We start from the raw sequence: 17,123 nt of genomic DNA, 5'->3' as shown, positions 1-17,123 counted from the left end.
AGGTCTCTTGCAGCCGCGCAAGAGACCTGGGGAGGCGCACTGGCATTAGGGCCCCGAAAGGGGAGTTGGGCACCCGGGGCATCGGCAGGCGGGGCGGGGCAGGGCGGGGCGGGGCTGTGGGTGCCGCCCTCTCCTGGAGGCTGGTCTTTAACACCGCCCCGCGCACGTGTCGCGCGAGGCCCGGCGGCAGCAGCTAGGAGTGTACTGACGGCCGCTCGGCCCGGGCTAGGCGGGCGCCGCCGGGATGCTGCGAGGCCAGCGGCGCGGGCAGCTGGGCTGGCATCTCCCGGCCACAGGGCTAGGCGGTCTGCTGGCTTCGTTGATGCTGGCCTCTGCCTGCGCCGCATCCTGCCGGGAGGCCTGCTGTCCCGTGGGCCCCTCGGGGTTACGCTGCACTAGGACAGGCGCCCTGGACACCCTCCATGGGCTGCGGGGCGCCGGGAACCTGACGGAGCTGTGAGTATGTGGCGGGAGAGGCGCGCAGTGTCAGGAGGGCACAGCCCTTCCCGAGGGCGCGCACTCACCTCTGGTTTTGAGGGGCCAGGCTAGGCTGCTGTAGGAGACTGGCACGTGTAGCCTTTGGCTGTGCTGCAGCGGCTTCTGCTGCTGCCATCACCCTGGCAAAGGCACGCAGTCACTGTCTGGATGTCGCCCAGGATCAAGAGTAGCTGGGGTGCTAGCTTGGGACAGAGCAAGAGGGAAACTCGGCGGACCAGATACTGTTCGGCGATCTCTGTGTGGGGTTTAGTCAAGAGCCCAAGTTCTGCCCCGTGGAGGAGTGGTTAGCTGTGCAGAATTTGGCAGTGTGGTACTTTGCTATCTTCTCTTTCTTAGGGAAAAGACAGCCCCCAACTTCTTCCTTGTCATTCCCAGAAATCCATCTCTTCTTTGGATTTGTGATTGGGCTGGAGTTGGTGGGAGGTGGTGAGGAACTGCCTTGGTGTCTGAGCTTTTCTTTCCTTTTCACTGATTACAAGACTCCTTGATTTGGATGTGGGAAATGAAGCCCCTTTCCTTCTCTCCCTGCTCTCCCATCTTTCCTTTCACCGTGTCTCTACTTGTATCAGGGAATCAGGGCTGCTGCTGAGAGAGTCTCCCCTTTTCCAGGTCTAGATTTGGGAGGGACCTTCAGCTCTGCAGTACTTTGACCTTCTGCAATAATCGCTTACAAAATACTCAAGTACTGTTTAGCAACTAGTGAAACCTATGAGAGTATAATTGACCCGAAGGGACTCAGCATCACACAGTGATGACTGGAAAATACTTGAGTATTCTACATGCTGGTGGAGCCAGCAGTGAGTGGCACCGAGTTTCTCAGGCATCTTGTGGTAATTAACGGAGGTACTCAATCTCTCTCTAATGGCCCTGGGGAGACAAGGAAGAGAGGAGATGGCCCTGTCTCAGTCTGGGCTCCTGCATGATGGGACAGGACATGAGGACTAGATTGTTGCCCCCAGGCCTGTCCATCCAAACCAGAGCCCAGACCCCTGACTGTTTGCATCAGTGTTCTCAATCCCAAGAGCCCTTCCAGGCCCCAGGGAAGTCCAGCCCAGGCCAGGGCTAGTGGACAAGCCAGCACTGTAAAAGAGGAGGTTGGCAGGGTGGTGAGCTGAGGTGTCCCCCCTGGGTGGGGTCTGAACCTCCCAACTCCTCCTGCACAGACTTCCCCCTCCTCTCTCACCGCATAGCTAGCAAGGAGCTAATGGACTCGAATAGACAGATTGATTATGAATCTGAACAAATGAGGCAGCATGGCTCACATTGCCTGACAGCTCGCACATACCCAGCTATGTGCATCTTCTTAGCAACTCCCTGGGTCTCCATAGCTCGAAAACCTTGGGCCAGAACAGTGATCTGGCCTCCCTCAAAGTAGCTATAAATCCTTAGGCCTCCAGGGGACAGACATTCACACACCCATCCTGTGGGGGTCAAGGCTGGGATGGGGAAGCACAGGGCCCTTGGGCTGACCCTGCTCTTTTGGTGTTCTTTAGAGAAAGTCCACAAGAGAGGGGAAGAGTTCTGAGAATTGTCAGTGAGTCAGGGGCCCCTGGCACACGTGCGGGTGGGGAGGGGAGAGGAGGACCTAGAGGACAAGTCACTACAGGGGAGTGACTTCACAGGAACTCCAGAATGCCAGATTCACAAGATAGGACTGCAACCACAGCCACTCCACCTCCCCCACCCCCAGTGCTCCTGGCTCTCATGTCTTTTTTCTTTTCTCTTCTTTTCCTCCCTGGTTCTTATTCTCCCTGGTTCTCCATCCTTATCTCTGTCTCAGTGTCTCCCTTTTTTGTTTTTTATCTGTATGTCCCTTTCCTTCTCCCAATCCCACTGTCTTTTTGCTGTCATTCCCTTCTGAGTTTTCCACTCTTTGTTTATCTGCCCACTTTCTGCTACCTGCCTCATTCAGCCTTCCTGTGTCTCACACTGTATCCCCATCTCTCTTCATCCACACAGTTGGACTCTGTCCACTCCACTGGGGTCCCCGACAGTTCTATGCTTCTTGCTTGCTCTGGAAGAGTGTGGAAAAGAACTAATGAACTAAAGGGACAGAGGGGTGGGGTGCATTCGTGTGTGCGTCTGTGTGTTCAGTGTCAATGAACCCAGAGAGTAGCAAGTATGTTTGGGAGCACACACTGGCATGACAATTGGGGCACCTTCAGCACTGGGTGGAGCAGCAGCACCAAGAGCTTTGCCCTTTGTGGGAGTAAGTCTTGGGCATGAGCGACCCCCTATTGTTGAGCATATACACGCTGGAGAAGCCTGCTGTAAAAATGGAGCCCCATGCTGACAATGGCAATGTGCCTTGACTAATATGTCTTCACACCTTCTCATCTGGGTATGAATAGGAGAAGTCTGTGTGAGCTTTGTTTATGTGTGTCCTTGAGTGAGGGTATTGGGATAGCCCTGTGCGTTTCTGTACTCTTGCATATGTGTTGCAGGAGGCATGTCATTGTCCGCATGTATGTAAAGGTGAGGGTGCATGCATGCATGTATGCACATATGTGACTCGTGGGTCTTTTCAGCACGTGGGACATGTGTGTGAATGGGTTGCGAAGTGGGTTTGTGTGTGAATAGTGCATTTGCTGTAAGGGAGGAGGATTGCTTGTGGACATGGGGTAACTCCACTGAGGCCCTGACTCCTGTTGGCCCGCTCCTCTCCCGTCTCCTTGCAGCTATGTGGAAAACCAGCAGCATCTGCGACGCCTGGAGTTCGGGGACCTGCAGGGCCTGGGGGAGCTGAGAAGCCTGTGAGGACTAGGGTGGACAGGGTGGGCCTGGGCACAGGGTGGTGGGTGCCCACACACATTGGGGTCTGGGAAGACCTGAGAGTCTGGGAGAGGGCTGGAGGCTCAGGGGCTTGAGGGGATCCAGGTAATTGTGGAAACTAAGGGATGGAGAGGGTGCACGGCTCCACAGGGGCATCTGGGAGGGCGGGGGGCAGAGTTTAAATCCCTCTTACCCCTTTCCTAGAACCATCGTGAAGAGTGGCCTCCGCTTTGTGGCCCCAGATGCCTTCCACTTCACTCCTCGGCTCCGTCACCTGTGAGTGGTCAGGCTGGATCCGTGAGGGCGGGGCTGAGGAGGAGCTGCTAATGGGCTCTGTGCTCCCCTGGGGACCGTTCAGCCTGGTCCCCTTTCTTTCTGCTTCGGTGTCATGATTCTCATCCAATCAGGCTAGAATTTTTGTTGTTTCGCCTCCATGTTCTATGCCTCAGAAATGCTTCTCATCAGCCCCTGCCCAGGCTCTCTGCCTGGAGTTCATAGGAAGCGAGGGGCAGGAGCAAGGCCCCTGGTTCTCGACAGAATTTCATCTCCTCTCCTGCGGGGTGTGTTGACTTGGCCACAGGCCAACTTGGGAGGTGGCATGTTCTGTCTGCTGCCCTTCTCATTCCTGAGAAACACAGCTACTTGTTCTGCAGTGGACAGAGGACCATGGCGCGGGTAGAAGGTGCACTTGGGATCCCTGCAGTCCCTCCCTGGGTTGGAGGCCTGTCATTCACAGAGTTGGGCTGGATCCTCTAAACTCTCAGATGGGTGTTGTGTTACCTACTGTATTACAGTTAGGGTTGGCAATGCGGCTTCGTGGGTAGAGTATTTGCCCACTGTTCATAAAGCCCTGGGGTTGACCCCCCCTAACCACCACATACACTAGTTGTGGTGATACAAGCCTATAACCCTATTGCTGGTTTACACACACTGGGGACACAGGAGGGTCTGAAGTTCCAGCTCCTAAGTGGCTACACAGCAAGCTCCAGGCCAGCCAGCCATTGTCTCAACAAAACAAAAGAACAAAAACAGACAAACAAAAACCCTTAAAAAGAATTTTCAAATGGGTATCACTTCATGACTCTATGGCAGTGACTGCTTACAATCAACCTGGGACAGAGAAAATATTGTCTCTGTTTTATATTGAAAATTCTGGGAATTAAGTTGTTTCTTGACTGGGGTCACATAGCTCTATAAAATAGGACAGGTGTGACACCTAGCTCTAATCTAATCCAAGGTGGTGTTCCCAATTCATTCCAATCTCTATAAAGCCAAGATGGATAGGCAAGGAGAGTGGTTAGGGCATGTCCCTCAGGGATGAGGGTGCTGGTCCTGGCAGTGGATTGTAGGCACAAAGCACAGAGGTCCTGAAACACTCTTGGGGCGCAGGAGCAGAGCTCTAGCTGGACTCTCTTTCTTTCCTTCTTTTTTCCTTCTTCCTTCCTTCCTTCCTTTCCTTTCCTTCTTTCTTTCTTTCTTTCAACCTGGGGAGCTATGCCCTTGTCTCTTCCTGCTTGAAGTGCTTATGGAGGAACAGGAAGGAAGGGGCAGGGGCTGGAGGAAGTACTTTGACATCTCTGCCTTGAGGTTAGGTGAGGGAGGGGTTGTGAGGACCTAGGTTCTCCTTTCCTCCTTGGTGGGGAGCACAGATGGAGCCTCTTATCCCAGCTGTGGCCTCAGCACTTCACCAGCTGGGGCTGTGTGGGGGAGGGTGACCGGCTGTTCCCTTGGATCCCAGTCCCTGGGGTCAGGGAGAGGGTTAAGTGGGATTAACCCTTGTTGTCCCAAGCAGAAGACTGTACTCAGGAAGACTTACCTGCCCACCCTACTCCCACGTTCCCACATATCTGCAGGTAGAGCACACTACTTTAAGCCTGTTCTAATTGTCTGGGCTGGGGAGAGGGCAGCAGTCTCCTTCAGGCTTCTGCCTCGGATCGGGTCAGAGTAAGGCCACTGGCTCAGGGCATCTGTCCTCCCACAGGAATCTGTCCTCCAATGCTTTGGAGTCTCTCTCCTGGAAAACTGTGCAGGGCCTCTCTCTACAGGACCTGTGAGTGTGTGGGCAGGGGCAGGGCAAGGGGCAGTGTGTGTGATGTGTGGCTGTGTGTGTTTGTGACTCTGTGGAGCAGGGGGAAGGTGGGAGGTCGGCATCTCTGGAAACTGTGTTGTGTCTTGTACTTAGGATTGAGTGAGTGCCTGTCACCCTCTCTCCTCCACCAAAGCAGAGAGTGCAGGGCTGGGAAGCCAGAGTGGCTGCATAGCGTGTGTGTCCAGAGGTTCAGGGCTCTGTTCAGCAGACCACAGGCCCACCTTGGTGCTTGACAACAGCAGTCCCATTCCCACTGCACACACACTAGAAGGTAGATGCACACAGGAGACCACGTGTGCAATGGGCACCCACAGACTTCATGGCAAGACACCCCCTGTGTTGCCGTGCTTGGCTTCTTACCCTAGAGCTGGGCTAAAGAAATTCCATGCAGCCCTCAGCTGGCAACAATATGCCCTTACTTCTTTTAGTATCGTAAGTTTTGTTACTGTGGTGGTTATGGACCTGGCCCAAACCTCACCCCTTCTGCTTAGACCCCCGTGGCCAACCATCTCCAGAGCACTGCCTCCTGGCTCCTCAGACTTGTTGCACTCCCTCCCCCTGACTCTCAGCATCCCCTACCCAACAGGAGCCTGGCAGGGAACCCACTGAACTGCTCCTGTGCCCTGTACTGGCTCCAGCACTGGGAGCAGGAGGGGCTGTGTGATATGCACGCACAGAAGCTTCAAGGCTCTGGGCCTGGGGACCAGTTCCTCCCACTCGAAGACAACGCCAGTTGTGGTAGGTGCCATTGTAAGGTGGGGAAGCCTGGAGGGTCCTGGGATAGCATTGGTAGGAGCTATGGACCCTGGAGGCCATACTGTGTGGATTTGGTGCAGGGTGGGTGGGGCTCGCCAGTCCACTCTTAGGCTCTAACCCCTTCATACCCTGGGTGGCAGGTGTACCCACAGTGAAGATTGAGATGCCCAATGACCCTGTGAAAGTGGGGGATGACATGTTTCTGCAGTGCCAGGTGGAGGGGCAGGCCCTGCAGCAGGCTGGTTGGATCCTCACAGAGCTGGAAGGAACAGCCACAGTGAAGGTGAGAGCCTTGCAGCCCCTCAAAAGAATCAAAGACCACACTATAAGAGACAGTGAAAGAAATGAGGTGCTCACAGAGAAGGACAGAGAAGGCTCAGACTCAGGACAGAAGTGACAGTTGGGAAACAGGAAGTCCTTAGGGCACCCTAACCCCAGCGCCGCCCCTAGCCTTGGCCTTTTTAACAAAAGCTGGCTGCAAGAGCTCACATGTGAGGCCCAGGAGGGACTCAGCAAGCCATTCCTCCCGTGTGTTCTTTCTCTAGCTTGGGAGACTGAGGCCTGAGGTCAGGATCTGTGCTCCACTTCCAGAGCTGTTCACCAGGGCTTCTAGGTCTCCCTGGGCCCTCGGGAGGCAGGAGTGTCTTGTATGTTATAAACATATCAGTGAAGGGCAGCTGGTTCCAGCGATCACTGCTTAGTTTAGAGACTGTGTGCACAGATGCGCATCGGCACACACATACATTGGCACTTGTGCAATGGCATACACGCATCGGCACACACGTGAAGGTTGGAGGACAAGCTCAGATGTCCGTCCTCACCTTCCATATCCTTCCACTGTCCTGTTCACTGCTTGTCCCAGAGACTCCAGAGCCTGCTGTCTGTCTCCCGTCCCTCTTGTGAGATGACTGGCGTCACAGGACACTGAGCCCAGTGTTATGGGGCTTCCAGGGACCCAGACTCAGGCCCTCACATTTGCATGGCCAGGGCTTTACCCATCGAGCCTTCCCTTCAACCCTCACTAATTTCTTCTTGGAATAACTTTCAGGAAAAAAAAAATTTCCTATTTTTGGTTTTCTTATCTGTGAGCCAAGGCAGCCATGGCCTCTGCCATCCTCTAGGCATTGTTTGGCCTCGGTCTCTCTTACCTGAGTGTCTCCCCAGGCCTGTGTCTGTTCTCAGGCAACTGACACTAGCTACGGTTGACTGTAGAGTTCCCCACCCTCAGACAGTGTTTCTCTGTGGAGCCCACTGGCTGTCCTCTCACCGCAACACACCCCAGTCAGGGCGTGACTTTTCTGTGGAAGTTTTTAGGAAACAGGTGTTAGTAACACGTCCATTCCCAAAAGAGGTAGCAGAAACTGGGGCTTTCCGAAGTTGACTGAAGCTGTCTCCACACGCAGATATGGACTCTCCTTGGCTCACCCCCTGTCCGTTACTGTTGTAACCTTGCTCTCTGAGTGGGAGGAGCCTCCAGCAGCAGCAGTTTTCCATGTTACCAGGCTCTCTGTGCCCCAGGGGTCTCCAGCAATTGGCTTTGACTCTCCTTTTAAAGTGAGGGTCTCCAAACTAAACCTTCTCCTGTAGGTCAACTTTCTAATTCCTGGGTGGGCAGAGCCCACTGCTAGAGCCCAGTAAAATAATGAACAAGACCTCTGAAGTGGCTGGGCGGTGGTGGTGCATACCCTTAATCCCAGCACTTGGGAGGCAGAGGCAGGCAGATCTCTGAATCCAAGGGTAGCTGGGTCTACAGAGCAAGTTCCAGACCAGCTAGGACTACATGGTAAGATGTAGAGTCTGGGGTACAGTCAGGGTCAGGAAACTGGAAAATTCTTCCTGCTTCTTCAACTTATAAGCAATTGCTGAACTTGTCAAGATTGAGAATTCTTGAAAGTTCAGTTTGCACGTAGTGCAGCCATGGTTTTTAGGAAGATAATCTGAGCCGGCTTTAATCTTGGGATGGAGATTCAGAATTGGTCATCTCTCTGATGTCATTCACAGATATCCTTTTCCTCTGCTGAAGGATGATGTGCTGCTGCTGCTGAAGCTGCTTCCAGCTTCAACCTGTTAACGTTCTCTTTGTTTCTAGCCTTCCTTGGACTAGGACTGGGTTGCGAGAACTTTATGAGCCAGGAATGAGTTGGCCAGGTTCTGCTTGGCTCTCTGATGAGCTATCTGTGAATTTGGTGGCTGAAGCGCCATGGCTGCCATCTGGCTCTTGGTTGCCACTAACGTTTTAGAGTGCTAGCTACCTATTTTGAGGCTGTTGGCTGTGCTATAGATGTCTCTGACCCAGGAGCTACTCTACAAACTGCAAAGGAGGCCATTCTCCATCACAGATCTGATCTGCTCCCCCTTCTTCTTGCTTCCCCAGCCCTCCCTCTTTCCATATGGGGCGATAGGGCTCTATCCCCCTGCCTCCTGCTTATGCCTGCTGAAGCCCTTCTGATAACTCTCTCTTCTCTGGTCCAGAAATCTGGCGATCTGCCGTCCCTGGGGCTAACCCTGCTCAATGTCACCAAAGACCTCAACAAGAAGAATGTGACATGCTGGGCAGAGAATGACGTGGGCCGGGCTGAGGTCTCTCTCCAAGCCAGCGTCTCCTGTAAGCCCCCAAGACAGCCCCTGCACCCACCCCCACCCATCTCTTCTCTGGAAAGGGGGGCGGGTAGATGGGAGGGCGAGTGGGCGTCTCTACAGCTGCTCCCTCCCAGCTGTTTTCAGATTCCCATGAAAACCTGATCCTGCTTGGGAAGTCCTAGAGGCTCCTCAAGGCCGGAGGGTGAGGGATGGATTTCTTTCTGGCCGACTGCCCAAGCTACCTGAGGCCCTCAGCACCAGCTGCAGGCGGGATTCATAGCCTGTTCTTCTTTAAGGCCTTTGTCCTGCCATCTTATTTATTTCACTTAGGATTTTAGTCTAGGTTTGGGACAACCACTTTATAGCTGGCAGAGTCTCCACTAGCCCAGGACTGAACTTCTTCCAGCTTGGACTGACATTTGTGCAAACTGAACTTTGTGGATGGAATGAGGTCAGGGCCGGAATTCTAGTGAAGGAGGCTTACGTCAGTTCTGCATTGTGTTCTTAGGCAAGGTTAGGTTTGATCGAGGGGGTACATAAGCATTCTAGATAGAAGAGAGGGGAATTCCTCTCATGATTTCTTCTTTATGTTTGTTGCTATAATTGCTCTGGCTTTGCCAGCAAATTATCTTTAATCTGTGTTCCACTACCACGTCTCTTTTATTGTGAAATATGCATAGCAATGTACATCAAGCATACACATTACTCATTTACTTATTTATTTAGAGATGGAGTCTTGCAATGAAACCCAGGCAATGCTAGAACTGTTGAGCCTCTTGTCTTAGCCTCCAAGACGCTGGGTTACAAAACTACCATACCTGGATAACCTACGTACTTTAAGCAAGTATGACCCTTGCCAGAGCCAGGCATGGTGGCGCTTGCCTTTAATCCCAGCACTTGGGAAGCATAGGCAAGTGTATCTCTGTGAGTTCAAGGCCAGCCTGGTCTAAAGAGTGAGTTCCAGAACAGCCAGGACTGTTACATAGAGAAACCCTCTCTCAAAAAACAAAATCAAACAGTCAAGCAAAACAAACAAACAAACAAACAAATAAAAGAACTACACTTGCCAGGACTTTAGGACACACCTCACTCAGTCCCAATTTCATTTTTCCATCCTAATTTTTATCTTAAACACTTCCTTGCTAAAATCATTTTCTACAAGGGCTGGAAATTGAGCAATTATGAGCATTTTCTGTTGTTTAAAAGCACTGATTGCTCTTGCAGAGGGCCCAGATTGGGTTCCCAGCACCCACATGGCGATTCACAACCATCTGTAACTCCAGTTCCAGGGAATCTGATGTCCTCTTCTGGCTTCCAAGATCACCTGGCACTAATGTGGTACACATACATACATGCAGGCAAAACACTCATACTTTTATAAAATAAAAATAAATCTTAAAAAATACCTTTCTACATGTCTTCTTTCCTATCAATAGAATTTTTTGTTTGTTTTCACACATTATTTAAATGAAAACTTACTCTATTATTTTCATCATCTATTTCCCTTTGTTCAGACTTTATATTTGTGAAATTCATCTGTGGCAACAAAAGTAACTAGAATTCCTTCATGTACTATATATATATTTCATGGCATGAATGCTAGTCACAATTCCCATATAAACTGTGTGTGTTTATACACATATATTACACTTTTTTTTCTATTATTGAGGGGCTTTCGATTTTTCAGGATTGTGACTGTCTCAAAGCTGTATCTCTTGTTTTGTTTTGTTTTTGTTTTTCTGTGCTGTGCTGGCACCCACGACCCCCCAAGTAGCCTGGATGGAAGGCCAATACCACCAGACCTGTACCGACCGGGCTTCCTAAGACTCTGATTTTGTCCATTTGCTGCCATATTCAGTATCATGTGCTAAGAAATGTGTCTCCTTGAGAACTTCTTAGGGTCTGCTGCTTTGTTTTCTCTGGTTTGTTACCCCTGATTTGTCCCTTCCCTGGATTACATCCAGTCAGTTGCCCGCTTCCTGTCACGTGCTTTCTTCCCATAGTCCCGCCCAGTGTGCACGTGGCCATTGCAGTGGAGCAGCACCACTGGTGCATTCCCTTCTCCGTGGATGGGCACCCTGCACCTTCTCTGCGCTGGCTCTTTAATGGCTCTGTGCTCAACGAGACCAGCTTCATCTTCACTCAGTTCTTGGAGTCGGCATTGACCAATGAGAGCGTGCGGCACGGCTGCCTTCGCCTCAACCAGCCCACTCATGTCAACAATGGGAACTACACACTGCTGGCTTTCAACCCCTACGGCCAGGCTGCTGACTCCGTCATGGCTGCCTTTATGGACAACCCTTTTGAGTTCAACCCTGAGGACCCTATCCCTGGTGTGAGAACTGCCCTGAACCTTGACCTGCTTGCTCCTGGGGAGCACCTGGGTGGGGACCCAGCAATCCAGGGAGGTCTGGTCTCTGCCTGCTGTGACCCTGGTTCCCAGAGCTGAAATGCTTTGTTCTGTACCAAAGAGCTGGTGACCAGCTCTATGCTGTCCTCCTTACCCCTGTCCCAAGCCAGGCCTGCTGAGGCCCTGAGCTGTTCCATCTATGCAGGCTAAGGAGAGGGCTGTGCCCTCTGGGCAGCCACAGCTCTCTTGAGGCTCAGCAGCCTATTCCACCTCATAGAGGAACATCATGGAGGGCAGGGCCTCAGTGGTTCCCCCTCTGACTGCTTTCTCTCCTCCTTCCTGCCGCAGTCTCCTTCTCGCCAGTGGGTGAGTTGCCTGGGCCAGAGGGCAGCTGTGTTGCCTCAGACCTGACGCAGAGGGGAGAGCTAGCTGGGACCCTGAGCTGTGGCCAGGGTGGGGAACAGCTGCCAGGGACATGGCAGTGTGTGCCAAGGCCCACCCTTTGTGCCCTGTGTCCCTACAGACACTAACAGCACATCGAGAGACCCAGTGGAGAAGAAAGATGAAACACCATTTGGGGTGAGTGTGTGATGTGGAAGCTGATGAGGGACGTAGGATGGGGTGGCCAGCTATGGCTTCTTTGCCTGTCGTTTGGAGCTAGAGAAAGCTAATCAATCTGTTGTGACCTGAGCTTGGCTAACCACTTTCCTAGCTAGCTGTGGTCACTAGGGCAGCTGGGCACAGGGCTAGGGGCCTGGCTCTGGATTTCTCTGTAGGATGGAGCTATGCAAAGCTCAGAGTACAGAAGCCTGTGGGCCTGACCCTACTTCTAGGTCTCTGTGGCTGTGGGCCTAGCCATCTCTGCTGCCCTCTTCCTTTCTGCCCTGCTCCTTGTGCTCAACAAATGTGGACAGAGAAGCAAATTTGGGATCAACCGTGAGTTGGCAGCAGAGGTCTATCTGTCTATCTATCCTACTAGCTTGATTTTCTGCTGACTCTTCCCACCTCTGCCCTGTCTTTGGCATACAGTTGGGGGTTGTCTCTGGGGCTCATGTGTAGCTGGGCTGGGGCAGGATCATTTTATAGGTAGCAGCTCTTAGTTGGTGACTGAGTTGTCAAACACCGAGTGGGTCTGGAGGGTTTGGCTCTGTCAGGAGCAGGGGAGGCTTTGATGCCAGGAGCCAGATCAAGAGAGGCCTTGGTGCTCCCCTCCGCTGCCTACTGTCTTGCTCTGGCACTGCTCTGCGCTTTCTGCAAGTTAGCTGTGGGGAGCCTGACACTATTCAAGCAAGGCTAGAGATGGCTGTGGGGCTCCACTGGGGTGTGTCTCTTCCCCAGGCCCTGCTGTTCTGGCTCCAGAGGATGGACTGGCCATGTCCTTACATTTCATGACACTGGGCGGCAGCTCTCTCTCCCCTACCGAGGGCAAAGGCTCTGGACTCCAGGGCCACATCATGGAGAACCCACAGTACTTCAGTGATACCTGTGAGGAACTGTGTTACAGTAGAGTGTGAGCATGTGTGTGTGTGCGTGTGTGCGTGTGTGCGTGTGTGTACCCTGGGCCAGTACTGTGCTGACTCAGGCCTCACCCCACCATATCTCAGAGTCTAGCCTGTCTGCAGCTCTGTCCAGGGGCCATATCTCTGGGAAGATGCTCACACCCACCCACACCCCACTTCCTGTGTTTACCCTGCCATTCCCACTGCCCCACCCTGCCAAAGCCTGAGCTGCCTCTGACTGTTCAAGTCCCTCCCAGCTGTCCATCACATCAAGCGCCGGGACATCGTCCTCAAGTGGGAGCTAGGGGAGGGCGCCTTTGGAAAGGTCTTCCTTGCCGAGTGCTACAACCTTCTGAATGATCAGGACAAGATGCTAGTAGCTGTCAAGGTGAGACTTCGTCCTGGTAGGGAGTGCTGGCCTGTGGCCCTCAGCACCACCCTGTCAGGATGGGGACATTTGACTGGAACAAGACGAGATGAGATTGGGGTCCCCTCCAGTTCTGTGCCCACCCCCGCCCCAGGCACTGAAGGAGGCATCTGAGAGTGCACGGCAGGACTTCGAGCGTGAGGCGGAGCTGCTCACCGTGCTGCGGCACCAGCACATTGTGCGCTTCTTTGGAGTGTGCACTGAGGGCGGCCCGCTGCTCATGGTCTTTGAGTACATGCGCCATGGGGACCTGAACCGCTTCCTCCGGTACGAGAACCTGGCCCTGGCCCAATCCCTGGTCTATTCCTTGCTTGTCAGCCAGGTGATCTGATCTGGCTTTCCAGCAGCTCTCGGGAGTGAAGGTTCACTTGTGTGGTCTATAGGATTCAGCTACAAGAGGCCCTGGATAGGAGTGTGCCCTGGGACTTAGGGGCACAGGGGGGCTCCAGATAGGTTAGGCGAGCCGGCCCCAAGGTGCATGGAGATGGACTAGCAGAGGGACCAGTCAAGGGATGGCCATGGGGAGCTGTTTTCTTGTTTGTGGACAGCGTTCAGGCCTAGCTAGAGAGATATCAGCAGAGAGGGCCCAGGCTGTGTGAGGAGCAGCTGGTGATGCTCCTTGAAGCTCCAGGGGAGAAGGAGAGACTCTGAGGCAAGCCTGGAAGGCTTTGGGCAGGGGGCTTGGGCCTTTGTGTTTCCATCTTCCTCTGACAACACATAGGGCCTCCCTCCAAGCTACATTGCCTCCATTCCCTGGCTTACTTTTCTGCTCTGGACTGGAGTCTCAGTTTAAATGCCCCTTCTTCCAAGAAGCCTTCTCTATCTTCACCCCCGACTGTGTGTGCTTATTCATATACCACTCTCTACTCCCATGCACTGGTCTCAGAGGTGTTCAACAAACACTTAGCAAGTTGGAAAAGGCACTGCTAGCAAAGCAACCAGCTGGAAAAAAGGCTGGGAAGGGGAAGTATTTGGGGCGTGGCACTGAGTCTTCAGGATGGCCTGGAGTTGCAGGCTGTGGTGCACCCTGGAAAACCGTTCGAGGCATAGCTGGACACTAAGGGCAAAAGTGGGGGGAAAGGTCCAGGAGATTCAAAGAGGAATCAAGTTGCTGGCCTGGAGCTGGAGAGGCTCCCTTTGTGGGCAGAGTGGATAGGGAGCAAAAACAGTTCATCTTAGCAAAGGCTGTGCTAAGTGACGTGACAATGATGGAGTCTAGGGGCAGCTGGAGGCTGGGGCTGAGTTCCTCCAAGGACTATGGACAGTATCCCCGGGGGGTGGGGTTGGCTGTGAAGAAAGACAACCCTGTTTTCTCCCTTACCCCAACTCCCCAGACAGATGCCTCCTTCTTTCCTCCCTCCATTTTGCCCCCAGTCCCTTCCTTTATCACCCAATCTTAGGCTTTCATTCCATAGCTCCTGGGGCTCCTCCTCCCGGCTCCTCTCTCCCCCTCTGTCCCAGCTTCACCCTCTCCTTGTCTTTCTCAGGTCCCATGGACCTGATGCGAAGCTGCTGGCTGGTGGTGAGGATGTGGCCCCCGGTCCTCTGGGCCTTGGGCAGCTCCTGGCTGTGGCCAGCCAGGTAGCTGCAGGCATGGTGTACCTGGCCAGCCTGCACTTCGTGCACCGGGACCTAGCCACGCGCAACTGTCTGGTGGGCCAGGGACTAGTGGTCAAGATTGGAGACTTTGGCATGAGCAGGGACATCTACAGCACAGACTATTACCGCGTAAGGTTCCCTACAGCCTCCCCCGGCAGCCACACTGCACCCCCTGGCTGGAGTTTGTAAGACCCTGCACTACCCGGCTCGCCCTCCCCTTCCTTCCAGCACCTCAGCCCTGGGTGGGAACCTCTCTTCTCTACTAGTCCCTCAGCCCCAGCCCTGGCATGCCTTCTCTCTATTTAATGTGGTGGGGATGGCTTTGTGGTTGCCCCTGGTGGGGGTGACGCAGGGCATCTCTGCAGGTGGGAGGTCGGACCATGCTGCCCATCCGCTGGATGCCACCTGAGAGCATCCTCTACCGAAAGTTCAGCACTGAGAGTGACGTGTGGAGCTTCGGGGTGGTGCTCTGGGAGATCTTCACCTATGGAAAGCAGCCCTGGTACCAGCTGTCCAACACCGAGGTCAGCCCTGCCAGGCGTCCTGGAGCCCATGACTGTGTCTTAGAGGTCACAGTGGGCATTTATAGGGCAGAGGAGAGAGGATGGGAGAGAGGGCCTGACAGAACAACGGGAAGGCTGGAGGTTAGGTGGAAAAGGACAGTCCTGCCCTCTGCTGCCCTCCTGGCTGGCCACAGTTAGAGCAGACCCCAGGTGTTTTGTTTCGCCAGCAGCTCCCCCAAGCCTCCTCCTTGGCTCACAGCTGTCAGTTTCCATTTCTCCTTCTAATGCAGTCTGTTCCCCCGAGGCTGATGGGGTGGGGGAGAGGGTTATAGATTTTAATTTTCTCAAGCACTGAGAGAAGGAATGGAATTAGTGCTGCCCATAATCCAAGTCCTCTAATGGGGTGGGGAGAAGGGGAAAGAGGCTCCAGGCGCCTTCTCCAACCATCTCCCTGTCACTATCTCTCTTTGTTAGAGTCTGTAGCCGCCCAGCAGCCCTTCCTGGAGACTAACTATTGCTACAGTTTCTTTTCAGCTATATCCCCACAGAGTGGGGTCCACAAAGGGGAGAAATAAGGGTTGCCTCTGCTTTAAACCGAACCCCTCCCCTGCCTCCCAAGGCCCAAGGGCTATAGCTGTCCCACACTGCTCGTTTTTATTCTGCACCTGGGAGGTATAGGCCAAGGGTGACAGGCTTAGCAACATCGTGCCGCACTCTCTTCACCCAACCTGGCAAGTCATCATAGGTGTGACGTTAGCCTTCTGGAGGCAGTCCTACAGTCAGGCGCTACTCATTCTGTTCCTGCTTTCCAGAGTCGGAGCAGGAAGGAGCCGCAGAGTTTGCGGGGTTCTGTACAGTTCAGTCACCCAGGAACTGAGGCAGAGCCTCTAACCTTCGTGCCCTGAAACCCTCAGTTCGCTCTCCTTTGCATACAGGCGATCGAGTGCATCACGCAGGGCCGGGAGCTGGAGCGGCCGCGCGCCTGCCCCCCTGATGTCTACGCCATCATGCGTGGCTGCTGGCAGCGCGAACCGCAGCAGCGCTGCAGCATGAAGGATGTGCACGCGCGTCTGCAGGCCCTGGCTCAGGCGCCGCCCAGTTACCTGGACGTTCTGGGCTAGGAGCCAAGACCGGGGTGTCAGGCCACCGGGGGTCCCTCAGCGCCCAGCAGCTACCACACTCTCACCCTCAGCATGTGGAGGGTGGCCTTGCTTCCTGGCCAGCATCCATTATAATAGCAATTATATTTATTATCCCTGGCTGTGTCTCTTGCCCATTCTTGGGGAGAAGGGCTCTGGGACTCAGTAGAGGCTGTGCTCTGTGTAGCTCTGGAGTCAGTTCCCATTCTGGTCCCTCTTGGGTTGCCTCTATGCTTTTTGCAGCTGCTTCCCACTTCATCTTCACCCCTCACCTGGTGGTGACAGCCTGTCCACACTCTCACTGTCTGTTAGGTTTTCACAAAGGCTGATGCCGGGGGAAGGGGAGGAGGGCCCCGGGGCAGCAGCCCCTGGGGGTGGGGTTAGACAAAGCAATCACAAGTTAGAACAAATGAACAAGACAGAAAAACTCGGTGTGTCTTGGGACAGGGGAAATGGGGGTGTGTGTGGTGTGGGTGTGCACCCATGTGACTACAACAGGAGGTAAGATTGAAGGAAGAAAGCCTGGTGATACACACCTTTAACCTTAGCCACTCCGGAGGCCAAGTGCAGCAGGAGAATTTCACATTCAAGGGTCTGCCTGGGCTTTGGAGTCAGTTCAAAGGCATTCTGGGCAACTTAGGGAAACACTGTCTCAAAACAAGTTAAAAAAGAGCTGCGAAAAAGCTTAGTGGTGGACCCCTTGCCTGGTACATATGAGAGCCTGGGTTCAAATCCCAGTCCTGTAGTGGGTAGGGTGGGGATGGGAGAGAGACTGAAGATCAAAGACCAGGACCCCTTTCTTTCCTCTCCATTTCCCATCTCAGGCCTGAGCACTTGGAGGTGGGGCTTGGGCAAGGAGACTTTCCGGAAGAGAAAACTCTGGTGCTGCCCCATGCCACTCACAGGGCAAA

The 17,123-nt window shown here is 53.7% G+C and overlaps 1 protein-coding gene across 2 annotated transcripts; it reads left to right on the top strand.

Annotated features, from left to right (window-relative positions):
- Positions 1-162: 162 nt before the first annotated feature.
- On the top strand, positions 163-16,332 carry Ntrk1 (neurotrophic receptor tyrosine kinase 1). 2 transcript variants are annotated; one of them, XM_021662541.2, is made up of 17 exons: positions 163-456; positions 3,177-3,251; positions 3,475-3,546; positions 5,252-5,320; positions 5,946-6,097; positions 6,256-6,398; positions 8,588-8,720; positions 10,699-11,028; positions 11,394-11,411; positions 11,569-11,624; positions 11,879-11,981; positions 12,384-12,530; positions 12,802-12,932; positions 13,066-13,238; positions 14,459-14,699; positions 14,936-15,094; positions 16,009-16,332. In XM_021662541.2, exons 1-17 carry the CDS (start codon positions 245-247, stop codon positions 16,192-16,194), a joined length of 2,400 nt encoding a protein of 799 aa, XP_021518216.1. In that variant the 5' UTR covers positions 163-244; the 3' UTR covers positions 16,195-16,332. The 2 variants fall into 2 exon arrangements, with proteins under 2 accessions (XP_021518216.1, XP_021518217.1); XM_021662542.2 differs by lacking the exon at positions 11,394-11,411.
- Positions 16,333-17,123: the final 791 nt, after the last annotated feature.

Source organism: Meriones unguiculatus, chromosome 2 (assembly GCF_030254825.1).
Source record: "Meriones unguiculatus strain TT.TT164.6M chromosome 2, Bangor_MerUng_6.1, whole genome shotgun sequence".
Taxonomy (NCBI): Eukaryota; Metazoa; Chordata; class Mammalia; order Rodentia; family Muridae; genus Meriones; species Meriones unguiculatus.
This window is presented reverse-complemented; position numbering and strand designations above follow the sequence as displayed.